This window comes from Macroventuria anomochaeta, assembly GCF_010093625.1.
Source record: "Macroventuria anomochaeta strain CBS 525.71 unplaced genomic scaffold BU25scaffold_8, whole genome shotgun sequence".
NCBI lineage: Eukaryota > Fungi > Ascomycota > Dothideomycetes > Pleosporales > Didymellaceae > Macroventuria > Macroventuria anomochaeta.
Window position 1 is genome coordinate 184653 of NW_022985369.1, and position 24717 is coordinate 209369.

At 54.8% G+C, this 24717-nt stretch overlaps 14 protein-coding genes across 14 annotated transcripts; 8 read left to right on the top strand and 6 right to left on the bottom strand.

Moving 5' to 3' along the window:
- The first annotated feature begins 675 nt into the window (after nt 1-675).
- Nucleotides 676-1901, top strand: BU25DRAFT_261229 (alpha/beta-hydrolase). The gene has a single exon (XM_033701729.1). The coding sequence runs from the start codon at nt 758-760 to the stop codon at nt 1769-1771; it is 1014 nt and encodes a 337-aa protein (XP_033564106.1). The 5' UTR covers nt 676-757; the 3' UTR covers nt 1772-1901.
- On the bottom strand, nt 1799-4631 carry BU25DRAFT_408519 (eukaryotic translation initiation factor-like protein subunit eIF2A). The gene is made up of 5 exons (XM_033705838.1): nt 4351-4631; nt 4230-4299; nt 4106-4177; nt 3636-4053; nt 1799-3584 (listed from the first exon to the last, which is right to left on the bottom strand). Exons 1-5 carry the CDS (start codon nt 4373-4375, stop codon nt 2031-2033), a joined length of 2139 nt encoding a protein of 712 aa, XP_033564107.1. The 5' UTR covers nt 4376-4631; the 3' UTR covers nt 1799-2030.
- A 171-nt stretch (nt 4632-4802) lies between these two features.
- BU25DRAFT_408520 (uncharacterized protein) lies at nt 4803-6366 on the top strand. The gene has a single exon (XM_033705839.1). It carries the CDS (start codon nt 5038-5040, stop codon nt 5959-5961), a length of 924 nt encoding a protein of 307 aa, XP_033564108.1. The 5' UTR covers nt 4803-5037; the 3' UTR covers nt 5962-6366.
- Nucleotides 6327-6997, top strand: BU25DRAFT_456344 (uncharacterized protein; the record flags this gene model as incomplete). The annotated part of the gene is made up of 2 exons (XM_033710017.1): nt 6327-6725; nt 6785-6997. 2 exons carry the CDS (start codon nt 6327-6329, stop codon nt 6995-6997), a joined length of 612 nt encoding a protein of 203 aa, XP_033564109.1.
- Nucleotides 6998-7303: 306 nt separating this feature from the next.
- On the bottom strand, nt 7304-8137 carry BU25DRAFT_362993 (NADH dehydrogenase-like protein 1 alpha subcomplex subunit 13; the record flags this gene model as incomplete). The annotated part of the gene is made up of 3 exons (XM_033703750.1): nt 7304-7652; nt 7705-7857; nt 7980-8137. 3 exons carry the CDS (start codon nt 8135-8137, stop codon nt 7604-7606), a joined length of 360 nt encoding a protein of 119 aa, XP_033564110.1. The 3' UTR covers nt 7304-7603.
- Nucleotides 8138-8317: 180 nt separating this feature from the next.
- Nucleotides 8318-9940, top strand: BU25DRAFT_408522 (uncharacterized protein). Its single transcript, XM_033705840.1, has one exon. The coding sequence runs from the start codon at nt 8368-8370 to the stop codon at nt 9904-9906; it is 1539 nt and encodes a 512-aa protein (XP_033564111.1). The 5' UTR covers nt 8318-8367; the 3' UTR covers nt 9907-9940.
- A 19-nt stretch (nt 9941-9959) lies between these two features.
- BU25DRAFT_336058 (alpha/beta-hydrolase) lies at nt 9960-11435 on the bottom strand (the record flags this gene model as incomplete). Its single annotated transcript, XM_033702612.1, has 1 exon — nt 9960-11435. The coding sequence occupies one exon, from the start codon at nt 11433-11435 to the stop codon at nt 9960-9962; it is 1476 nt and encodes a 491-aa protein (XP_033564112.1).
- Nucleotides 11436-12284: 849 nt separating this feature from the next.
- BU25DRAFT_336087 (oxidation resistance protein 1) lies at nt 12285-13409 on the top strand (the record flags this gene model as incomplete). The annotated part of the gene is made up of 2 exons (XM_033702613.1): nt 12285-13210; nt 13265-13409. 2 exons carry the CDS (start codon nt 12285-12287, stop codon nt 13407-13409), a joined length of 1071 nt encoding a protein of 356 aa, XP_033564113.1.
- Nucleotides 13410-15552: 2143 nt separating this feature from the next.
- BU25DRAFT_456349 (uncharacterized protein) lies at nt 15553-16123 on the top strand (the record flags this gene model as incomplete). The annotated part of the gene is made up of 2 exons (XM_033710018.1): nt 15553-15877; nt 15936-16123. 2 exons carry the CDS (start codon nt 15553-15555, stop codon nt 16121-16123), a joined length of 513 nt encoding a protein of 170 aa, XP_033564114.1.
- A 149-nt stretch (nt 16124-16272) lies between these two features.
- BU25DRAFT_419585 (uncharacterized protein) lies at nt 16273-19238 on the bottom strand (the record flags this gene model as incomplete). The annotated part of the gene is made up of 2 exons (XM_033707944.1): nt 16273-17435; nt 17486-19238. The coding sequence occupies 2 exons, from the start codon at nt 19236-19238 to the stop codon at nt 16273-16275; spliced, it is 2916 nt and encodes a 971-aa protein (XP_033564115.1).
- Nucleotides 19239-19416: 178 nt separating this feature from the next.
- On the top strand, nt 19417-20192 carry BU25DRAFT_261461 (uncharacterized protein). Its single transcript, XM_033701730.1, has one exon. The coding sequence runs from the start codon at nt 19595-19597 to the stop codon at nt 19985-19987; it is 393 nt and encodes a 130-aa protein (XP_033564116.1). The 5' UTR covers nt 19417-19594; the 3' UTR covers nt 19988-20192.
- On the bottom strand, nt 20088-21737 carry BU25DRAFT_485010 (uncharacterized protein; the record flags this gene model as incomplete). Its single annotated transcript, XM_033711218.1, has 4 exons — nt 20088-20903; nt 20951-20970; nt 21079-21246; nt 21495-21737. 4 exons carry the CDS (start codon nt 21735-21737, stop codon nt 20573-20575), a joined length of 762 nt encoding a protein of 253 aa, XP_033564117.1. The 3' UTR covers nt 20088-20572.
- Nucleotides 21738-21898: 161 nt separating this feature from the next.
- Nucleotides 21899-22412, top strand: BU25DRAFT_261538 (LYR motif-containing protein 5A). Its single transcript, XM_033701731.1, has 2 exons — nt 21899-22098; nt 22155-22412. The coding sequence occupies exons 1-2, from the start codon at nt 22047-22049 to the stop codon at nt 22364-22366; spliced, it is 264 nt and encodes an 87-aa protein (XP_033564118.1). The 5' UTR covers nt 21899-22046; the 3' UTR covers nt 22367-22412.
- BU25DRAFT_408528 (uncharacterized protein) lies at nt 22365-24429 on the bottom strand. The gene is made up of 2 exons (XM_033705841.1): nt 23914-24429; nt 22365-23855 (listed from the first exon to the last, which is right to left on the bottom strand). The coding sequence occupies exons 1-2, from the start codon at nt 23935-23937 to the stop codon at nt 22551-22553; spliced, it is 1329 nt and encodes a 442-aa protein (XP_033564119.1). The 5' UTR covers nt 23938-24429; the 3' UTR covers nt 22365-22550.
- Nucleotides 24430-24717: the final 288 nt, after the last annotated feature.

The following is a 24717-nucleotide window of genomic DNA, read 5'->3' on the forward strand; positions in this document are numbered from 1 at the left end:
CGTTGCATTTGGGAAGCCGCCCCACATGGCGGTGACATCATAGGTCTCCAGAATGACAGTCGACCTTCACAACTTGCAAGCCTTCCCAGCGGCCAACGGCTCTTGTGTTGCATCTTGACAACATTTACGTTATGTACTCTCTGATCGACTCTCTCAGCTTTCGATACATGAAGGACGACCGCCGGTACTTACACATGTCATCAGAGACGTGGGACGAAGCCCGTCGCGCACTACCATACACATCTAACGTGCAGGTCGCATAATGCAAAGAGAGAATCCCGGTAAGTGTGTGCCTGACGAAAAAGATTCTCATCTCTTGCTTCGAGTTGATCGGAAGTTCAAGGAGAGATTGGGTCTTGGTGGGCTCCGGTAAATTGCAAACACCATAGCAGAGCCTCAGTACAGGAACTATCTCCACAAGTAACGGAACAGCGTCCGGCAATACAACAACACCACTGTCGGTTGACCTGTTTCCGAACCCAAATGACTGTTTCCATTGGCCTTGTAGAATGACCCTGCATACAAAAGCGGCCTTGAAGCGGATCTTGACGTTCGAGTAACGTAGCTTACCCGCTGAAGCCGCAACAATTGAACCACAAAACTCAATTTTTGAAGAACACATCTTCAGGAACCCTCGGATATGACGTCCACCGACGTTAAGCATTGCAATTGTAGTCTTAACGTAGAGTACTTTAATATTTTCTGAATCTCAATTTCCACATCCCAGCATCTCAGTCTTCTAACAATAACACCCACCATGTCCAACACCAACAAAGGCCCCGAGATCCCCACCACAGGGACACGTACCAAGCTCGTCCCCTCCATCTCGCAATTCCTTAAGGACAATTCCTCACTCCACCTCGGCGGCGATGAAGACTTCCACGCAGAGCGGCGCAAGCACCTTGAAGTCTTCGGCATCCACAGCATCCCCAAGGACAAGCAACACCCCATCGGCGAAGTAGAATTCACCGCCATCCGGGGACCCCATGGAACGATCCCCGTCCGGGTGTTCTATCCAAAATCCGGGGAAGAGCACCGCAAAAAGGGTGAGGCTGGCGCACTGGTGTATTTCCATGGAGGAGGATACACAGTGGGCAGTGTCGATGAGTTTGAGAATGGCTTGAGATTCCTAGCAGAGGAGAGCGGTGTACAAGTCTACGGCATCGACTACCGTCTCGCCCCCGAATTCAAATTTCCCGTCCAACTCGACGAGTACTCCCACATCATCGACTGGCTTCAAACCTCAGGCGGTCAAGAGCGCGGAGTGCACCCCTCCCGCGTATCCGGCGGCGGCGACTCAGCAGGCGGCAACATGACGGCCGCCATCTCGCTGCGGCGTCGGGACGAAGGCAAGACCCCGCTTCACAGCCAGATCCTACTGTACCCGGAGGCGAGACTGCCATTCGACACGCCCGCAGCCGCAGAGAACAACTCAGGATACTATTTGGAGTGCAACGGCATCTTCTCGTTCGCGGACCACTATCTCCCGCGCGGCACGCCGCCGAGTTACAAGTACATCTCGCCCGGTATGCAATATAAAGAGTACTTGAAGGGCCAGAGCTGCGCGGGCGTGTACACGTCTGGCTTTGATCCGCTGAGAGATGTGGGTGTTGAGTACGCGCATAAGTCGAGGGAGGCTGGGAATGAGATTGTGTGGAGGCACTACGACGGGATGACGCACGGGTGGCTGCAAATGACTGCTTGGAGCGACGAGGCGAAGGATGCGGTGAGGGATGTTGCAGCGGATCTGAAGAAGTTCACGTACAGCTAGAACAGATGAGTTGGATAGAGTTGCGCAGTAATGAAGAATGATTTTATGCTTTTCTTGGTAGCCAGTGTTGGGTACCGTCTACTCTACTTCGCCATCCAATTTATCGTCTATGAGGCAAGAGTCGCGGGCTCAATGGCAAGATTGGAGGACTGTTCAGCACCACGTATTTCTTGGGCGATGGGGTTCGGCTCTCCGGTAGCCCTGAGCGCATGTAGATGGTGTTTATAGCGTCCCAATTGAGCCTGGGCTCCAGGAGATTCTAACCCTGGAACCCAAGCGCGCTGAGCTCCTTGCGGATGGACTCCTCGGTGCCAATCTTCTTGATCTGGGTGTCCTCGAGCTTCTCGCCACCAGCTTGCCTCATCTTAAGCTCATCGATAGCGCGGACCTTCTTGAGCAGGCCACGGATCTTCTTGTCCTGAGGGTTTCCGCCATCGCCAGGACTAGTGACGGTAAGGTCGGGGGCGGGTGCGTTCGAGGTCTGGACAGGAGGAAGAGTACGAGCATCCTGACTACGTTGCTGCTGCTGACCGTGGTTCTGGCGCTGTTGTCCATCCTGAGGTCGGGCACGGCGATTAGGGCTGTTTCCGTACGGGCGCTGCTGGCTGGGGCTCCTGCCGTTTCCATAGCCTCCATTCTTACTGTGGCTGCGCTGACGACCGTCGCGGCCATCGCGGCCATCGCGACGTTCAGGGCTTCGACCAGCTGGTCCGGTGGGCGCGTCGGCAGTCAGACCAGCGGCCTTATCCGCAGCCTCACGAGCCTTCTTCGCTTCACGCTTCTTCTTGTTCTTCTGAGCAGCCTTTGACAGCTCTTCGCCTTCGCCAGTGCCAGAGAGACTGACGCCACCTCCGGGAGCAGCACCTGGTGGCAGGTTCTGAGCAGGCTCAGCACCAGGTACTTGGCGGCGACCACCTCTGCCAAAGCCGTTCTGGAATCCAACGTTGGTCGAAGATACGCCAGTGTTCGTGTAAGCAGCGCCACCTTCATCTTCACGCTTGAACATGAGAGGAGTAGCCGTTCCTCGTGCACCAGGGGGGCGGTAGGCACCAGCAGGCTTGGAAGGAGTCTTCTGGGTGGCGGTAAACGCGGCTGCGGATGGGTGAGGCGCGGGTGCAGTCAGCACATTATCCAACGGATGCTGCTGAGGCGACTGTGGGCGCCAGGTGACGTGGTACAGCTCGGTCATATCCTGGTTGTACATAAGAGGTCCAGTGACATGGTAGATGCGAATTCCGTTGTCGACACGAAGACGCGGGCTGGTGGTCGCGGTAAGAACGTGCCTGCCATCGGGGCTCCATTCGCAGTAAGTGCAGTTAGAGGCCTTGATGGTGCAGACCTTGTGGTAGTTCCTCTCCAAATCGTACATGTCCATATCTCCAGCCAAGTTACCGAAGCCAGCAACGTATACAAAGCGACCGTGGGGTGAGAAGCTGATTGTGTTTCTCGGGCCTAGATCGAAGCTGTGCTGGGGGATAGCACGGACGTTGAAGATAGTGGTCTTTGCTGGCATGTAGCCGTACACGACACCAAACTCTTTCGAGTTCGGCGACCACGACACGTCGTGGATCGGGCCTTCCTTATCAAGCTGGATACGCGAGTCGAAAGAGCCGTTGGCGCTAAGAATGTACATATTCGTCTCGCCGTAGTAACTCTTGTTAGTCTTGTCGACATCGGTCTGCGCCAAGACGATGACGCTTGTACCGAGATCGTTCCATTTCAGCTGAACCTTGTCGCTCTTGTAGAATGTCTTCTGCGAGACAGGCGAGTTGAATTGAGGCACCTGGAAGACCTTGACTGAGGCTGGCATTCCCTATGATTCGCGTCAGTTTATGCCATGTTCTCAATGGAGGTTCAAACCTACCTTGCGCTCCGGGACAAAAACTGCAACTGAATGGTTCTTTCCGGGCGACAGGGCAAAGTCAGTCACTCCCTCCACGCGCAGCTTGTTCCATGGGTTGCGTAGGTCCTCAGACTGGAAGAATTGCACCTCGTTGGTGACAGTGCGTGCGCAGAACTTCTCGTCAGGAGAGTACTGCAGATTCCAGCCAGTCTGAGACTTCTGCACGTACTCGCCGACCACTGCTCGCTCAGCACCCTCAGACTCATCCGGCACAGTCTTCCAGACCTTCAGGTTCTTCTTAGCATTACCATCCTCGTCCTTTGAAGGAAGCTGCCATGTAATGATGTAGGTGCCCAGCGGGGAGAATCCGAGCTGAAACACGTTGACTGCAGGGACGGTCGAGACGAGACTGCCGGTCGAGGCGTCGATTACTGAAACCCTGCATGATGTTATCAGCAAAACGTATTGAGTGTATGATCTGGGAGCCTCACTGTTCGGGCGACGCCCAAGCGAAGTACCTGCTGTCAGGCGAGTAACATTTACAACGAAGGTTGCCTTCCGGCCTGATGACTCAATTAGCGCATTGAACCGCAGACCCATGCTCGCTGAACTCACGGCGTGAACCCTGGAAGAGCCTCGTATGTGGGAGCCGCGTTGAAGACCCCGATGCCCTTGGACGTGCGATCTGGCAAAGTGCATTAGCACGAGTCCAAACTATTACTCGCGTACAACGTACAAGCCAACTGTGTGGGAGCCGCCATGACTAGTCAAAGTCACAGTAGATGGTACAGAGATGGTGGATGGGCAAGGTGCTGGTGGTCGCGAGTCTGGCTGTGCAGCTAGAGTGTTGCGTTGGCGGTGAGAAAGGCTAAGTAAGACTAAGACACGTTCGCTGTGCGCGAGTGACGTATTCCGGAGACTTGCTAGATTGATTCGTAAGGCCAAGGGCAGACTGGGGGAGACGACCACGCAGCGGCAAAGGGGCGCGGGGATTGTCGACGTCGCAGCGGAAGTCTGGGGATATGTTCGTGACAGTCAGCAAATGTGAATGGAAACAATTCGACACACACGAGGCTGTCGCGCTAAGGCGTCGGCCCGTCATGCCCCGTTCGATCTGGTACTCATGTGAAGTTACTAACTACTTAGTCATGCACCATCAAAGTGACAATTGAGCACTTTTTCGACGCCAGTACATTAAACTACAAATCATCCTTATATGACATAGCTTGAATGTCGAAAATCCAGCCCGCTATCGCTATCTTAGCGCGTCGGTTGCAGCCGCGCTGATGCTATCACAAGCTCCCGAGCTCCATCTTCCCCAGCCTCATCGCGTGCTCCTCTGTTTCCCTCCACCACTGACGTGAAGCCTCACTGAAGGGCAGCAATGCCGACCTCAATGCCATGCCCGTCTATACGGATACCCATGGAGCTTCTGACGCCTACTGCCTTCGCGCAGTTTGGCACCGTGATTGAGAACCCCGCAACATCTCCCAGCTCCAAGTTACCGATACCGCAGCGCGCACCACCACCCAAACATGTCCAGGCCAACCAAGGCTCAGCAACAAAGTATCTGGATGTTACACACATGTCAAATCTCTACAATCTAGCACCCTCGAAAAAGCCCGCAAAAGCAGTGATGAACATGTTTGTATGCTCACCACGGAACCTACGAAGCATCGAGCCAAGCGAGAGCATGCCCAGCTCATGGGGCGATCTTGACCTCGACGAAGACGAAGACGGAAACAAGAACCATGACAAACAACTACTAGACGTAACAATCCTCGAACGGCACCCCTTCACCACCCAAACATTCATCCCAATGGGTCTCTCGGCGCAAGACAAACACACGCAGTACCTCGTGATCGTCGCACCAACACTCCCAGCCAGCGCATCAAAACGCCACATCGGCCGCCCGCCGCCGTATCCCACGCCTGTAGTCGAGAGGAAGAAGAGTTTCCGCGATATATTTGCGAGGGCGCGACCAGCACCATACTCCACCAAAGCTATTCCGCCCCCACCGCAGTTCGAGAAACTGCATCTTTCAGCCCGACCAAAAGGGCCTGGACTCCCGGATCTGAAGAATCTCCGCGCATTTGTAGCGATAGGCAGTCAAGCTGTGACCTACGGGGCGGGGACGTGGCATGCGCCTATGATTGTTATTGGAGACCGACCAATAGACTTTGTTGTCGTGCAGTTTGCGAACGAGGTGGAGATTGAGGATTGTCAGGAGATTACTTTGCAGCCCAGTAAACTTGCGCAGGAGGGTGTTGTGGTCACGGTCGATACGGACAGTGCGGGTAAGGTGCAGGTCAAGGCTGGTGTCGGATCGGTGAAAGCGAAATTGTAGTGTTTACCTCACCGCCGCAGGGAAGGTGTAAGGTTGGAGACTACAGTGTACTATGCCTGCAGTCAGGAATCGGAAAATGGATTTTGCGAATCTACGATTCTGGTGTTAGAGAAATCAAAGCCGGGAGGTCTTCGAGGCACTGTGGTTCGTGAGAGATGATTGGGAACCGGAGCATTCGCTTCTACGATTTTTCGTTATGATGATAAGGGCTGGAGGAAGTCAGCGTATTGTTAGGTAGCATAAAACGCGGGGATTGCAAAACACGATTGTAGCAAAATGTATGGGGGAAACTAGAGCCTGGTGGTCTTCAGGAATCTGTCAGATAGTCCAGGGTAAGAGATTGGAAGTCCCAATTCTTGGAAAGTATGGAACCAAGGGCTGGAGGGCTTCAGGGTATCGTGAATCGCGATGCACCACTCATCTGCAAAACATTCTCTCGCATCATCCCTCAGCCCTCACCCAATTACTCGACGTACCGTCTGCCGATCGTGTCTCACATCATCAGCTGCAAGCCTCACTCACCCTCGTTTGCACTCCACCCAGAGGATGGCGCCCTCCAGCGCTGCAGCAGAAAACGACTGTTCGACATTTTCATCTCCCTCAACGCTCGCTTCTACGCCTGCTTCACGCCTGCTTTTACGCCATCATCATCATCATCATCATCATCAGCGTTTACTTCGTCTACGCCGCCTCCGCCAATCAAGGCTGATGACCCAGATGGCACCTTTAATGAAGACGAGGAAAGAGCGGCCATAGCATCATGCGTGCGTCTCCCGCTCACTGGCGAAGAGCTATTTAGCACAACACATTAACTAGCGCCGAGATCCTCGAGATTGTAGCGAAGACTGTGCCAGAGTTATCGCCATCCAGCCCGCCTATTCGCCGCCTCCGCGAGGAAATCCAGGAGCAACTCCAACACGCCCAGAGATTTCGGCTACCTACTTTGAACGACGCACCTGACACCCGGCCGTCTACAAACCCCGCTATGGATGATCTCTGCCTGAAGGTCTCGACATGCGATTCGAGCACTTGGTGAAGCCCTTCGGCTCACGCAAGGATCCTTTGTTCGTGCTGTCATCACACCCGACAGCGGACCCAGCAAGCAGGCTTGTGCCCGATTCTCTGTTCTGCTACTTCAGAGAAAGGGTTGGTCAAATAGACGAGATGCTCCTCTCGATGATGGACATGCCATGACCAGAGTTGTCTCGATGCACTAACTGCCTCCAGGATCCTGTTTCCTTACTGATTGCAGCAGAGCTACATGCCCGTTCATCGAGTATTCGTTTGATGCTGTGACGCCATGCTCATGATGTCATTCTAGCTCTCGAGTGGCGGAACAAGCCGGCTGTGACACAGAAACCACTGCAGTTTTAAGAGGCTTTATCAGATTGCAGATGGCCTGCCAAACAGCACCGAGTACCTTCCATTTCTGCTATCCGAGCGACTAGCTCAGACAGACGTGACCGTGGTTGGGGAGGATGACAACACATGTGAATGTAACCAAGGAAAACATAGATTCGATTGTCGTGCACTCTCCTATGCGGTGCGGCCACTAAGGGCACCATTCGTACTTTCCGCACCCTCCTGCTCTTATATGTACAATCGTACCCCACACATCTCCCCCCACCCAACAACCCATGCTCTACTTTGTCTCGTTCTCGGGTGTGATGGCGAACGTCGGTCGCACGAACCTGCATTTGAATCAACAGGAATTCCTTAAGACGCATGAGTATGAGTACAGACCTGTCGCTGTTGTAAACCCTCGTCTCTGTGCCGAGCAGCTCCTTCTCCCTGGCCTTGTCGGCGAGGTACCGGCGCACTTGGTCGCGGTCTTCCTCGGCCTGCAGAGCAGGAATCAAATGTATCCGTGCCCACATCTTCTCGCGCGCGAGTTCGCTGGAGGTACTGGTCAGCTCTGCACTTCTTTCCTCGTCGTTCCGGTCCAGCCATGCTGCTGTCCGATGGCTTTGTTGTGCCGGCGGCTTCGCTGCGCTCCGCCGAGCTAAGGGTCCACATACTTGTGCTCCCTGATTCCCTGTCCAACCCTCCAGAATCCGTATGTCATGAGTACGCCGGTTCCAACGAGGTACACAGCCGGTCGGAAGCCGCGAATGGGCAGGTTGCGCTTGTACTGAACGGGGTTGTACCCGCCCACGGGGGGCATGTCCTGCGGCATTGTGGGCGGTGTGGTGCGGGGGCTCAATGGGTGCGTGAAGGGTGCCGTTGGCGGTGCGGAGACGTGAGGTCGCGAGCGAGCTTGTGCAGCTGCGATGACAAGGGTGCGGAGCGCCAAGAAGTGCTGCCGCGCTAGTAATGTGAGCATAATTTTGACGATGGTGAGTGCTCGGACAGCACCAGAACATCAATTGAACTCAATTGAGGAAGAGATTGGAACTCGAAACTAACATGACTGACGAGGTGAGACCAAATAAGATGAGGAAGCTGGGCCATTTGATGGAAGAGGAGGACCCGGCGGCCAGCGTGGGCGTCACTCCAGCATACACAACGCCAGTTGATTCTCCGGCTCCGATAACAACAGAAGACGTCAATGCTATGGACTCTGACGCTGGATCCTCGAAATTGAGAAACCGGTACCTGGACCTAGAGGAAGCAGCAGCAAGTGTAGGCGTGACGCCCTCATACACATCTCCCGTGGACTCTCCAGTCCCAACAGAAGCCAGCGAAGCTGCAGATTCCGACGCAAGGCCAGCAAAACTACGCAAACTAGCCCACCTCCAAGAAGACGCTGCAGCAAGCGTCGGCGTCACACCATCCTACACATCGCCCATCGACTCCCCCGGTCCCGTGACCACAACCAACAGCGAGTCCGCCATCACCGCCGACGAAGCGAGCGGCAGCACCATCTCGGAGGCCAAAATCTCCAAAAACCAGCTCAAAAAGCAGCGCCGCCACGAGCGCTGGGAGTCCGGCCGCGAAGACCGCAAACTCAAGCGCAAAGAAAAGGCCAAGGAGAGAAAGGAACGCCGCCGTGAAGCATGGGCCGCTGAGCACCAGCCCGATGAGAACGGTGAGATCCCGAAACTTCCGTCGAATCGCCCGAGCCGTAACACGCCGGGAAGTGGCACGCAGGTTCCTATCACGGTGGTGTTTGATTGCGATTGGGAGGATCTGATGTTCGATGCGGAGCTGAAGAGTCTGGGGTTGCAGATCACGAGGTGCTATTCTGATAACCGGAAAGCGGCGTTTAGGACGCATTTGGCGATTAGTAGTTGGGGAGGCAAGATGAAAGAGCGATTCGAGGGCATTTTGGGGAATCAGCACACGAGCTGGAAGGGGTTCAAATTCTTCGAGGAGGATTTTGTCGAGGTCAGTAAGAAGAGTCGCGAGTGGATGACTGGTCCTAGAGGTGGCGTTGTCGCTGGCGCTATGAAGTCTGCTGTGAACGAGGATGGTGGAGGCGAGGCGGAGCAAGCGGAGGATAAGCCGAGTGACGAGGAAGGCGAGATCATTTACCTCTCTTCGGAGTCTGACAACGTCCTTACAACACTCAAACCAAACAGCACATACATCATTGGCGGGCTTGTTGATAAGAACAGGCACAAGGGTGTCTGCCACAAGCGTGCTGTAGAGCGAGGTATCAAGACTGCGAAACTGCCCATTGGCGAGTTCTTGGAGATGAAGAGCAGGCAGGTGCTTGTCACGAATCACGTGCTGGAGATTATGCTCAAGTGGTTGGAGTTTGGGGACTGGGGTAAGGCGTTCATGGCTGTGCTGCCAGAGAGGAAGGGTGCGAAGTTGAAGGACGAAGAGGGTAAGGCGACTGAGAGCCCTGAGGGCGAGGAGCAGGGTGACCAGGAGATGGGCGATGCTGTGCAAGAGACGGACTTTGCTGCAGCGCTGGTGGCCGAGGAGACGGCGGCGGAAACGGCGCAGGTCGCGGCGGCTACGGCTACAGCAGCGGTGCAGGAAGACGCGGCTCAGTAGGCGCAAGCGAAACAGGCAATGCGTTGTTACGAACGAATGACAGCAAAAGTTGGCTACTCGCCCTTCATCAAAAACCGCCTCCCAACATCCATCCAAAGCACGTCACACCCAGCATCACCCTTGACCCGCTGTGCAAGCTCAAACAGCCTCCTACGTCTGCTCTCATCGTTATCAAGCCACTGCTCCTCCCCAATCTCCCTGACTCCGTCCTTATTAACCATCAACCCTCTCCTCCCCTCCCTCCCATCGCGAATGTACTCTTCACATGGCTTCTTCCCACTCACCACAAAGTCCAAAATCGCATCTCTCCACGCACTAACAATAGGCGTGTAGCTCTCCGGCAGGCGGTCTTCATGCACGCCGCCCAGCAGCGTCACGATATCGAATGTGTGCGTCGCAAATTCTCCTTGCTTCCTAATAGGGGCATCAAACGGGTTTGGCAGGTCGAAGATCTGGAAGTACGTCTTTGGAATCAGGTCGGCTTCCACAGTCGCCATAGCCGCAGCGAAGAAACCAATATCGCTTTCGAACAGACACACGGCCTGCAGCGCATCAGGATCCGACATACCACCCTTAATCCCGTAGATCGTGCACAACTCCGCGCCAACCTCATCGCCCAACATGTCCTTTGCGATGTGCTCAAACGCCTTAGCGTGGTTCTTGCGGCTAGGATCGCGACTCATCATGTTATACGATATCCCACCATCGTACGTCGTAGACCCAACGATCTGCGCCTCCACGGGCGTGAACCTCTGGCGCCAATTCTCGGGCGCCATTTTGCCTCTCTTCGTCAGTTCCATGCTCGGCTTGTCGACAGGGAAGAACTCCGTATTCGCACACGGAAGGCCGACCCAGGCTAATTCCCGAATCTTTTGTACGTCGGCGGCGATGAACTCGTTCGCGATGGCCGTCGCGCTTCTCTCGTTCCCGTCGCTGTTCTTGAGGGGGATATTGAGTGAGGACGCTTGGCTGAGGAAGTTGGCGTGGTGCTCGGAGGGCGTCATGCTAGGCATTGTCACGGGGGTACCGCTGAATGCTATTGCGCGCTTGAATACCGGGGAGCGGGTTGTTTTTACGGATATACTCTCGCCTCCTGCACTTTGACCTATCACAGTGATGTTATCGACGTCGCCGCCGAAGCCCGCAATGTTATCCTTGACCCACAGGAGAGCGAGGTCTTGATCGTACAGCCCGTTGTTCTCGGGGATCAGGCTGGAGGTTGAGGGACTGTGCATGAAGCCTAGGACCCCAAGGCGGTAGTTTATGGAAACCATGATGAAGGGTGTGCCCCGCTGGATGCCGTGCAGGACCAGGTTTGAAGGGTCGTAGTATGGTCTGTTTGCGGAGCCGAGGAAGAAAGCGCCGCCGTGGATGAAGACTAGGACTGGGAGTTTGGCGTCAGAACGTAGGGCGCCATCGCTGCTGAGACATGTTGGAGGGAGCCGGATGGAGAGGTTTAGACAGTCTTCTGATTGCTCTTCGTCATCTGGGAGGTTGTCGGTTGGTAGGGGGATGTTCGAGGCGTCCATGGTGACGCTACCCCATGGTTGGACGCTGGATGCCCCTGATCTTGTGGCATCGAAGATGTTGTTCTGAAACCTGGGGCTGTCAGAAAGAGTCTGTAGCGGCTCTGCTCGTCCAAAACGCTGTGAGATGGTGCCGTAGGGAAGGCCGAGAATCTTGATCAAAGAAGTCTGCGCATCGCGTAAGCCTTTGATAGCACCAAGCCTGGCATGGGTGAGTATGATTTGAGCCATTTTGTTGGTGTTGGGTCACAGGATCATGATGAAGAGCAGCGTCGAAGATACTCATTCTCATTACTTTCAATCCTGTCCACGACATGTATTGACGTCAGGAATTAGTTGTGAAATGTCGACTAGATCGAGAAGCTTATTCTGCGCCCAGGAAGCTTCAACCTGTATTACTATCTTTGTGTGATTTTGCATGATGAGATTGCACTGTGTGGCTATCCTTCATTGCTGCTTGTCATCTCCAGAAACCATCAGCCTTGTCGTACCCTTCATGACTAGCGGCGGCTAAGCTTCCTGGGGATTCACTAGCGTGATGTGACTTCATGATCTGGGAATGCTCAAAAGCAAGCGACACACTGGACTTGAGTTGTTGAAAGGAGCAAATTCTGTCACAAACACGAGGTGAATGCTAAGCAATGCTAGAGATCGAGTATCTTAGTCGCTGAAATGCGTTGAGGCGCTGTTTTCTTGCGTGCGCTGTCAGCCCACTAATTATTACGCAACGTCACAGCTCTCCAACGGCGCGTCGACCTGATCAACCTGCAACAGCAGAACCGCGTCCTCACGCGACCCACTTTTCGCTTACATGAACATTTCCACTGCAACTAGAACATCTTTATCCATGCAATGCCTTCCACTACAGACGAACCGCAATCCTCCCCTCCGTCCAAAACACCACAGCGTGCATCCTCGTTCTTCACATACCCGGTTCAATACGCCGTTGGGGGCATACTGCGACGACTGAACTCCGAAACAAGTCCGCCTGCAATCACGACCACAACCGTGAACGATACTCCAAACAGACGACAATCGCAGTTTGCACCGACAGCAAACTCCCTTTCACATTCGCTTGCCAGTCTTGTGTCGAATACAGCAAGGTCCCTCTCTTCGTCCACAGCAGACGCAGGTGAAGATATGCACGGCGCCCTCCACAACCCACACCGCACAGCGAGCCCCTTCCAACCGCCACCACTTACACCACTGAGCTTGCAAGGATGGAAAGAGGGAATGCGGGAGAGCGGGAAGCTGCTGAATAAGGCATTAGCAGAAGAGATTAGGCTACTGGTGCCGCCGAGACTGCAGCTTGTAGATGAATGGAGCTTGATGTACAGCCTGGAGCAGAATGGCGTCAGCCTGGCTACCCTGTACAAGAAGGCAGACGACTACAGAGGGAAGAGGGGAGGATTCGTGCTTGTGATCAAGGACGCCGGTGGTGGTGTGTTCGGCGCATACCTCTCTGATGCACCACACCCATCATCACACTTCTACGGCAACGGCGAGTGCTTTCTATGGAGAGCACTTGTCCTCACATCTCTACCTGACCTCGCAAACCTTCCGCCGCCACCCAGTGCAGACACTACAAATGCGATTAGAATGACGACGATCGCGACAGCGAAATCGAAGTCAGAGACACTTTCGCCTCCAGCGTCTGGGCACGCGAGCAGGAGCGGTACGAGTACGCCGGAGAGGATAAGATTCAAAGCATTTCCGTACAGCGGAGTAAATGACTACATGATCTTCTGCGAGCATAGCTTTCTGAGTGTTGGCGGAGGGTAAGTTGGCTCACTGTATAGGTTTGAAGAAGCCGTTAACTGACAATGCAACAGCGACGGCCACTATGGCCTGTGGCTTGACGACAACCTCGAGAACGGCGTGTCGGCGACATGTCCCACGTTTGGCAACGAGCCGCTGAGCGACGACGGCACCAAGTTCGAAGTCATGGGCGTAGAGCTGTGGTATATTGGTTCCTAATTTGCACCTCTGTCTTGAAACATTCTGTTTCGGCGTTCACGGTCAGCGAAAATATACCCAGGTAAAAGATCATCATGTGTAAATGCAAAAGAGAGGCATGACGGTGCCGTGCAGAGCCGCAGAGTATCTCATTCCTTTGCTTTGTTGCTGTTCCATGTTCGCACACATCGTCATATTCATCCCCCCCTTCACTGCGACGTGCGGCTTCTTTCCGCCGTCAAAGGAGCGCACCTGTCGCCCCTCACCTCCAACATTTGTGTCTTCGAACGGCAAGAATACTGCGATCACGCTTGACGCCACGCGCCTACGGTAATGGAAGTTGTTATGCGTCGATGCGCTACGAGAAGGCCTGGCCTCCCGAGGTGAGCCAGCAAGCGCGATGGAGCTTTCAGTTATTTACTAACTGAGGACAGTGCCAGCCGCATGGTCACCACGTTCAAAATCAGTGAAACTAAGCGCCTTTCACCATACATGAGGATCTCATTTGTGCAACCTCCGTTTCTCTCCGCAATCGTCAAAAAGCCAATCGCAAATCCATCGAAGGGGATTGCCCAGTATGTCACGACAACCTCAACCCTGAATTGGACGAAGTAACTTTCTGTCGAGCAAAATGTGGACAGAACATTCACGAAGACTGTATGGAGAATTGGAGGAAGTCACAGAATGGTTCAGCCACCTGTCCGATGTGTCGACAACCATGGCAAGAAGATCCCCTACCGGTGCCCCCGCTTTACCCATACCCCAACTGCGAACAACGAGCCATTCAGCTCTATCTCAACTGGCTGCACACTGGACAGGTCTAGGTCGATGAGAGCATTCCACGAGCCGATAAGGACTTTGGTCTCTACATCCTCCAAGCCTGGCACGTCTCATGGTTGCTTGAGGATAAGGAGTTCGAAAATGCGTTTGTGGCATGCTTCGTCTCCGAGAACAAACACGAAAAGGGATTCTGGATCAAGGCCGCAAAGTATATCTTCCATGGATTGGCTGGCGCTGACGATGAGCATGATGAGGACAACGAAAACTACGAAGAGAAGTACGACGCAGACATTGACGACATCGAGCAGTTTGTTATCGACATATTCATGAAGAACTCTGATCCATGCTTCTTTCGGCAGCATGCCAGCAAGTTCCCACGACAGTTCATCAAGGCTTTGGCTCATGCAACGTTCAGGAGGACAGGTGCCCGGTTGACTGACAAGGGGATCTTGGAGAAGTATATCATTGGCACATATGAGCTCGGGAATGACTCGGCTCGCTATATGGACACTTCCACGATCCCGCCGGCATTTACGACATTTCGAGGACACCGGTCATGATGGATAGTACATAGTGCTATTTAAGAATATTTAAGTTCGTTAGGTCATCGAGGGCCAATTGATAGCAAATAAGCAAATATTTCGATCCGCCTTCTCTCACCTGTCTTTCTATCACCTTGAGTCCAGACTTCGCTTATCGTGCGCAGGCCGCCGGCTTATGAGATACATCTGTTGATCTATAGTCTTAAACAACAATCCCTGTAGATGCATCATCTCATCTTTCCGCTTGCAGACCTTACAACACTTCACAAGCTCCCACCTCGTAACAACAATGGTCACCATCAGAACAACTCCATCCACAGATCGCTCATCAAGATATGCCACATCATTACGGTCTTCGTTCCGTCTTCCAAGCAACCGATGGTCCGCTGAGAGTTTTGCGCTTTTGGAACCGGTGTTGCGGGACTGGAGCATTACTGAATAAAAAAGACTTCTGAGTCTAAGTTGTGCATGTACAGAACATTGTGCCTATAATCGTGATGGCGAGGCTATGCGATTGTGATCCAGGGATCTGATGACGCAGACCAAGGTACTGAGTACGAAGTATTTGTCATGCAATAAGAGCACAACATTGCTCGATTGTGTTTGCACATCGGACTCGAAGATTCATGGTTGTTGGCGAACGAGCAAAAAGTCACTCGCTTGAAGCAAGGTACACCACAAATTCGGAAAGAGCAAACACCACACAGAGGCCCCTTACACCTTCCCCTCGTAACCACTGAACGTCACACTTGCCCCTAAACAAACAAAGGGTCCAATCACACCAGCCGCCACTCCACCGTACACCATCCAGATCTTCCCCCCACGTCCAACGCGAACTCGGAATGACATCCACAGCCCTCTCCACAAGCCAGCATTTCGACTCCCTCAAATCCCGAATCATCTCCCTCGCTACAGCACTCTATGGCACCACCACCACCCCAACAACAACCTTCGACGTGCTACCCTTCAGTACCCCACGCACCACACCCAACGGAACGCCACTAAACCAACACACCCACGGCGCCGCACTAATCTACTACACCGGCCCCGCTGCCTCGCCCTACACATCATGGGAAATGCTATCCTACGCAGACGCTCAGCCTTCCGTAAATGCGGGCGCGCAGCAATTATTGGATGATATGCAGAAAGGCATTGGTGACGTAATAGGTAAGTAACTGGCTATGTGTGCGTGCGCGTGTGTTGAGGAGTTCTGACTGGGTTGTAGGAGGGCTGGTGAAGAGCGGGGACTGGGCGGTAAGGCATAAGACGGTTCCGGATCTGGCGGTTGGTGAGCAGCATGGCGATGGAGGGGGCGGGGAGGGGTATAGGGAGGAATTAGGACAGAGGAGATGGGAGCAGGCGTTTGGGGGGATTGAGGAGGAAGAGGATGAGCGGAGGGGGCATGGTGGATGATGGAGGTTGATTGAGCGTTGAGCTGGAGGATGTTAGCGAAGTCAGGCATGTTTGGTAACACATCACGAGATGGTGAGAAGACGCTGTTTTATCCACCAAAAGAACAAAGTCACATTGGAAAGCTACACAAAGACCTTCAGAACGAACGGTTACGTTTTTCTGCCGCTGCCGATCGGGCCCATCAACCCACCACTGCCACCAGTCGGACTGCGTACCATCATTGGCTTGACGCTCTGCACAGGGCTCAAAGGATCTCTCTGGCTCGAGCTTTGACTGGAAGTCACAGAGCTGAGACTACCACTGCCGTGGCTGCCGTTGGTGTGGCCATTGACAAATCCAGAAGTGTTGAAGGGGTTGTCGAGAGTATACGCGGGAGAGATGTGCTCGTCGAAACCATCAGTGAAGCCAGAGACGTCGGAGAACATAGAGGAAGAGCGACCGCGGCCGCCGCGAAGGGAACCGGGAGTGCTATCGACGTGATGCAGTTGAGGGAAGGTGAAGCTGGTGAAAGCGTTGGCGTGGGGAGATATGGTGGTGCCGGGGAGAGGTCCTTCAGGCGTTGTAGGAATCGACTCATGGTGCGCACCCTGCAGGAGAAGAGCTTCGTAGTGCTGGGCAGTCTGCATGAGCTGAGAAGTAGCGATATTCTGCTCTTCAGCTCGACGTTCGAACCCGTTGATGCTACTACGGTATTGATGCTCAACGTCGGCGCGCTGTTGTCGCAGAGCTTGACGCTCCTGCTCCCTTCGCTGCTTGGCTGTGAAACCTTCCTGATTGGCAGTGATAAGACGGTCATGCTGCTCGTTCAGTCTGGTCTGACGCTGCTGGAGACGTTCTCGCTTCTGCAAGGCACTTTGAATATCCGTCTCTACGCTTTGAACCTGGGCTTCGATATCAGCCTTGACTGCATCGAAATCACGGGACACAGCATTCTTGTTGTCACGCTCCTTCTTCCACTCCGCTTTCTTGGCTGCAGCCTCTCGAGTCTCTCCTTCCGGAATAGCACCTAATTTGTCTGCCTGAAGGGCGAAATCAGTAGCAGCATCGTCTGCCTGTCGAATGTTTTGCGTGAACTGAAGGACACGTTGGCGTTGGCGCTCATCACTACCTCCAGCATTCGACAAGCGATTGCTGAGAGTATCGACCTCTTTCTTGATAGTAGAGATGGCGGTCTTGTGGTCCTTCTTGTTTCGTTTCAGGCGATTGCGCTGCTCCTGTAGCTGCTGGTCGGCCGCGGCGATCGAATTCCTAAGGGTCGTCGTAGGCGAGGATGGACGGAGAGTCTGATGAGCAGGCGGGGAGGCAATTGAGGCTGGAAGAGTGTCAGTTTGGGGATGTAGTCGAGCGAACAAGCATGCCTACCTAGTTCGGCAACTGGGCCGGCCGAGGTAATAAGGCTCGTAGAGTAGAAGACTTCATTGTCGCTGGTCCTGACGAACTCGCAGTAGTAGTTCGAAAGTGCCGTGAGACCGAAGATCTCTCCCATCCAGAAACCTGTTCCCTCTTGACCCTGGTATCCTAACGAAGTGCTCTGACGGATCCGGGCTGAGCTCCAATCTGCGCCGTTAACACGGATATAGAATGGCTTCGACTTGTCAATCCCGGATCCGACACTCGAATCTTCCTCCTCTTGAACGTCCGCTCCGTTGAACAGACTGACACGAAATGAAATGTCGGAGTAGCCGACTTCTGAAATCCATACACGATCGTCTTCCGATCTCCAAATAGCGTTTCCAATGTGATTTGCGTCTTTTGCGTTAGCCTCGTCGGCATCGTTTGCTGCCCGGCTACTTTCCATCTCTTTTAGAACTGTAACTTTTGTACTGGCAAGTGCAGCCCAGAAAGGCTGCTGAGAACGAACATGTGTAGCTTGCTTCCTCTTCCTTCGCAAGCTACTCGCCTTGTCCTTGTGCAATGCGGGCGACGGCCCCGGTGGACGACCATCGGTACTCGAGGTATTTGGTACATCGACAGGCGGGTGGAGCGAGGTCGAGTTGGCACGCTGGAGGTTGCCGACTTCGGGGTCCGTTTTCTTGCCAGTGGGTAGTGACTGAGCTACATCTCGTCGAGACAGAGAGCGCCGAATAATGCGAACGACACCTTGGGCCAAGATATGGATACCCAGGAGGCTGCGGGGCCATCCATGGGGGCTTGAGAAGCTCTCCAAATAAGTTGGTGCGCTCGGTGGGCTCGTCAGAAATTCTAAGCCTCCCCGGGCGAGCCCAGACCACAGTAAGTGGACGATGTGTTGCCGGAGAGGCCTGAACCTGAGCAGATGGTTTGAAAGAATGATGACGACACAGATAAAAATGCCGTTGGTCGTCCCAGCTTTGCCGGCTGCGGCGCCTCCAAGGGCTATGGCGATGACTGCTTGTGCGAGATCCAAGAAGAAGTTCTGCACAGGCACCCAGAGCACGAGCCATACGAGCAGAATGGAGGCGTCAGCCGCAATTGTCGTGAATAAAGAGGGTGTGCCACCGGAGCCCTGGAAGATGTCGGTGAAAGAGGGGAACGCTGAGAGCGCGGAGAGGGGGGTCCCGGCTTGGGGAGGCACGAAGGTAAGTGTTGCAAAGAGAAACTGTACGACGGTGAGGACGGTGGGGGGTAGCTGAAGGAGAATTATAAGGATGGCGAGGACGTCCCGCAGAGGACAGGACGTGAGAATGGTGGCGGGCACAGCGAGCAGACTGGCCATGGAGACCGATGACGGCTTGCTGTGGCCATTGACGCGGGCAGCAGCTGGGGCAGCGTGGCGGCAGGCGGCGTCCGCATGGTCGAGCGACGCGTCCGACGAGCTGCGAACACGCTCTACGGGCGGCCTCTCGGATACAGTGCCAGCGGCGACGGTGTTGTCTTGCCCACTGGCGCTGGGCGTCGAGTCGGCGGTGCTGCTGGGGGCCGGCTGCGTGGTCTGCTGCTGCTGCTGCTGCTGCTGCTGCTGTTGCTCTACTGCGTCGGTGGAGAGCGCGGGCGCGGCGTCCGGGGCTCCATTGGGGGCGCCGTTGAGCGTCGGGTTGCTCTTCTGGCGCTGGACGCGCTTGCCGGGTGCTGCCAGGCCACTCTCGTTGCGTCTGTCATGCTGGGATGCCGCGTTCTTCCTCCCCTTTGCTACCATAGAAGGCGGTGCGCGGGCAAGCAAGGCGTCTCCCCAGGTCGACTCGACTGCTGCACAGGACGAGCCAGTTTGGAAGAGGGGCGCCGCTGGCCGTGGGGAAATTGTAGGGCGTCGGTGTCGTGTGCGGGTTGCTGGTGTCGTGAGAGACGCTGGGCGGAGAGAACGAATGAGAATGGCAGTCCCCGAACAGTAGCCGCTTGGCGGCGCTGTCGACGGCTGTGTCAACCAGCGGGCGTCCACACCTCGCTCGCCTAGTTCACGTGCTGGGTTTTTACACACCCTGCAGGGCCTGACATCTGCTCACGACATGCGGTTATCATGGTTATAATGACTGGGAGAATGAAGATCCTGTCTTGATGCAGCCTCTCCCGCTGCACGCTCAGTCTGGTGGCAGCAGGATCCTCCCCCGGCTACTGACGCCTTCATCTCAGTATCCTCGAGCTGGCAGATCTGCACACGCCGAGGACCCTCCGAGCAGTCATGATCGACGTCAATGCGCTCGAAAAGTCAGGGTTCTGGCCAGAAAGGAGCAGAACAAGCCTCCCTTCACCACGCTTGACCGATGCAAGCAAAGTCTATGTCGAGCCTGCCCGTCTTCGGCGAACTGCACACGCTGGTGTTCTTGTGTGCTTGATCCTGCGAGTTCTTCTGGCTCTGCTGCTCACGCGATTTTGATGCACACGACAACAGCTCACTGTGCTGCCCTGCACGTTCTGCAGCCAATTGCCTCACGGCGGCCGCCAGTCTAGCTTGTGCTCTTCATTTGCGTGCACATGGGCACCCCTGAGTATGATGCGCTTTCTGCATGTCAACAACGAATGAAGCACACCATTTTGCCCTGCTCACACCGACACCCGCACGCTTGCATCGACGCCAAGAACATGTTTTCGATTTGCTGCCCTGCAATACCCCGCGATTGCCTTTGTTGTTGTGTTTCCTACGGCTCACTTCAAGCCGCCGCGCGGAGACTTCCACAAACTTCACCGTTGCTTTTGGGACAAAGCGCGCCCCGCTGTAGAGCACATGTTGCCGCGGCGTGGCTTTCCCTCGGCATTTCCATTTGATCGGAGCATTTCCACCAAATCTGCCTTTTCTCATTCCGCCCCTCCATCGCACACGGCGGAGACGGCGTCTGGCGGGCGTCGAAGCTTAACGCAACCACACCAATCAGCATGCTGTGCAACGAGCAGATAAGGAAATCGTGCAGATCGCTGAAAAAAAGCTCATCGTGAAACGCAAAGTAGGCAGGCAGCCAAGTCGATCACCGCGAAAGGGATCGCACCATGCAGCTTGATGGGATGAATAATTCTCGGCTTTACTTACGGCTTTGCTGTTTATGGCTTCCCTGCACTGCCGAAGTTTTCAACAGCATCCGGTCTGTCCCAGCTGCTCTTCTCGAGCTCCCGCACTCGGTCTAGCAGTGTCCTCACCCTGGCGCTGTTCTTCTCCTTTGCTTGCTCTTGCAGCTCGTATACCGTCTTGAACTTGTCAATCATGAATGGCGGCAGTGGAGACTTCTTCGCTGATCTGTAGTCGTAGACTACAATGTCCTCGATGCAGCGTGCTGCTGCACGGCGATGTGCTTCTGACAAGATTAGAACGTCTAGGATGAAGTGGTCGGTGCCTTGCTCTGGCTTATTCCTAAGCTTGTGCAGAACGGTGATCCTGCATCAATCAGAAAGAAGACGTCGACCACGGTGAGGTTTGCCTACCTGTCAGGCCACTTCATGGGCTTGATAATCGAGCAAGTCAGCAAAGTCATCTCGAGTTCCCTCGGTTACACAAGAAGCACGCGACAACCTCTTCCGCGAACTTCCCACTGGGCGATCAGCAGACTTACAAATTTGTAGTCCGTCTTGATACTCCTCAGTATCAGACCAATGCTCTTGGGCGACATCAACTCCAGCCATTCCTTCTTGTGTGCCGGATCCTGGGCAGCGAAGTTGAGCGTCCAGTTGACACGCGCCGACTCCGCGTACCGGTTATACATGACATTGTTGACATGTCCCTTCACCAGTATCAGCACTCCTGGTCCCTCCATTTACCCTGTCCAATAGCATGGGCAGGTGCTTCATGCACTTACCATACTGTCCTACATCATCACCAAGCTAATCAGCCTCAAACCTCTACACCCAACACAGTACAACAACCTACCATCTCACCCCAAACAACCTCCTGCCTGTATAACCCCCTGTACTCCTGCCCTGTCAAAAAGCCTTCACTCCCAGCAAGCAGCTCTCGCCAGTCGTGCGACACTTCTTGCAGTATAGACCCAGCTTCGCTCGTCTGCGCATCGTTGATTCCAAACATTATGCACTTGCCAATTTGCGCGCGAACATCTGACAGCCAGCGCGGCGACAGCTTTTGTGTCGCCGGGGCGTCGGTGGTGGAGAAGCGGCATTGCGGCGGTCGAGGGACGGGTATGCGGGCGCGCTGCGCGTGGATTGTGGAGGATGCGGAGGGACGCAGGAGCGCTGCGCGTGTCGTGAGGGGGCGCATGGTTGTTCAGTGACTCCAATTGAGCTCTCAAAAATTGCTAAGGTATATGTAGTGTCAATCAAAACATGGAGAAGTCCAAGCCGCTGTGGTGTATTATTGCGCGATGCCTCCACAGAATTAAGCCGAGGGCCGCAACCCGCAACAACCATGCATACGTCAGAACCACAATGTCGAGCTCCGCTCTGCTGCGAACAACTCCACACTCCAGTATCGACCACGTGTCTCAAGAGTTTCCCTTCAACATTCGAGCCTGTGCAGATTCAGTTCAAAGCTTAGCTTTCTTGAACATTGGCTCTCCCAAAGCGCAAGATGTCAACTACAAATCTACCACTGCGTCACCAAGTTATCCGCATATACAAAGGTACACCAGTACTTTAACACACGATAGCATCGACCACGGTGTCTGACAATATGTAGAATTGCTCTACCTATCAAGAGACTACCCTCAAGGCTATGACTGGGCTCGATCACGACTACACAAAGCTTTCTCTAGCCAGGCGCATCTGAAAGATGAAGAGGCGATTAGGAATGGGATCAAGAGAGCTGAGTTCGTGAGGAAAGAAATCGAGGCGCTGTACTATTTGAAACGCTACAGAGCACTACGCCAAAGATACGATCCGATAAAATAGGGATATGGGCTATCACGCCATGTAAGGAGAAGCAGATACGAACGAACACGCGAAGCATGGTCTTCAGACCGGGATATCACAGAACTAAAACTCAACTCGAAAGACACTGTATGTACGCTCCCCGCCCATACATCAACATCGACATCAACAAGATAAAACCTCCTTTCGGGCATGCTCGCCCTGCTCACACCTTCTTACACCACCAAACGCCCACCTCCAAACACTCCCCACTACTCGCGCCCTTCTGCTCCAGCAAATTCCCCATCAACCCGGCCCACCACCTCTGCCACTCCTCCTGGTTCTTCCCACTAACGTCCTTCAGCAACGGCTCGAGGCTCTCAATCATCTGCACAACAACCAGCAGCGCCGTATACCTGAGGGCAGCCTGCTCGTCCGTCAGCGTCCCCGCGTCGAGCGCGACGCTGGCTTTCTTGGGGTTGGGGCGCTGAGCCTCGGATTCGCGGCGCTTGGGCTTGGGCGGGTCCGAGGAGGCGAGTTCGCGCTCCCAGCGCAGTTCGCCGAGTGGGATGGCGATGCGGCGGTCGCCGACTGAGTGCAGAGTTTCGGTTTCTTGGAGGAGCATTTGCGATATCCTTACGCAAGGGGTGGGGCTGAGTTTCCTGCGGTCGAGGGCTTCTTGGATCCAAGAGTTGGAGTCTTGGAGGTATTTGTTTTGGACTTCGGTGAAGGGCGTGATGGGCGATATGAGGAATGTCCCCGTTGTCTCGGCGCATGCGCGTTCTTGGGCGGATTTGCCGGGGACGGGGGGCGGGTGTGGCAGGATGGAGCGGATGATGTGGTCGGTTTCCCAGACTTCGAGGGTGCCGCCGGATTTTAGGACGCGCGTTGCTTCGTCAAGGATGCGTTGTGAGAGGGCGCCGAGGGGCACGACGAGGGACATGTCTTTCATGACTACGATGTCGAATTCGTCGTCGTCGAAGGGGAGGGGCGGTTTGCGTAGGTCGTGTTGCACGAATTTCCAGTCGATTCCTTGACGCTGTAGGTCGCCTGCTAGAGGCACAATGTCCAGTCCTGTATATGAGACATGTTCGTAGCCCAGTCCGCTGAGGAAGTCATGGCATACTGCCGTCCAGTACCCGCTGCCACATGCGAGCTCGAGCACTTTCTTCGGTGGGTTGTGCGGCGAAGGCGTAGAGCCAAGTGCTCGACCGAGTACGGAGGTCGCGAGGAGGGTGTGCAGGTTCTGGCGCTGGAGTTCAGGCAGGTCGCAGGGTAGTGGGTAATTCTGGTGAGCTCTCAGGTATCGCCGGCCATGGCGCAGGATGAAGGGCTCCGTCGACTCATCCCGAGTGACCTGCGTCGAGGAGCTCGAGACAGAGCCCCGCGTCGCATCCATGGCTGACTTGGACGTCGCGGTCGAGGAGCTAGAAATTGTTCTAGCGAGAGGGTCTGCGGGGTCCGGATCGCATTGCTTGACCTCTGCTCCAGCCGTCTTAGGGCGAGTGGGATACGGGACGTGGTAGCGGTACTGGTCCTCGATCAGAACGACACATTTCAGACGCAAAAGTATCCTAGGAGGTGCGGACCAGCAGCCATTCTGTATTCATCATCTCCCTGACCCACTTGTACTGCTAGCGTGTGGCTCGATATTGGTCGCTCGTTGTATGATAAGCACGTGCTATGCGCCCGAGTGAGCCGAACGCAGACACCAGGGTGACGTGAAGCAGACACAGCGCGCGGTGCTCGTTGCAGCGCGCAGCAGCGAAGAATGACGGATGGAGGCCAACGTCAGCATGGCGCTGGCGACTTCCAGTCCGCAGACGGCTCGTCTGGCTTCAAGCGCGGGGAGTCGTGTCGAACCCCAAGCCCAAGGCCGCTTTCGGTCGCGGGTGCCGAGGGCAGTGTGGGAGCATCTCCAATCACACGGCGGCCGCGTCGCTCCCCCAGATTTTGAATCGTAACAACTGGGCAACTGTTGCCGCCTTGGTCACGGAGATGAGATTCAGGAACAGAGGTGGCGCTCGTCGCTGCGCGGAATGTGCCGCCTGTGAGTGCTCGTACCTGCGTACCTGGTACTCTGCATCTCAATTGCCATGATAATGGGCATGCTGGATGCCTCCCGGATCCCACCGTGATTGTGATGGACGTCTGGCCATCTCTACGTCTGCATCGCATGATGCAAGGTCACGCGGCGTTTAGGGCTGCGGCCTAGCTGTGTGCAAGAAGACAGGGTGGTTTCATCCAGGAGTCGACTCAATGCAGGCACGTGACACATCAAGCTCCAGCTTGGCTTGCGCATTGATGCTGGTGCGGGCTTCACGTCGGCCCTCGATAGCATCATCTTCACTCTCTATTCTTCCCCAGCGCTGCGGTTGGACCCTGTATTCAGA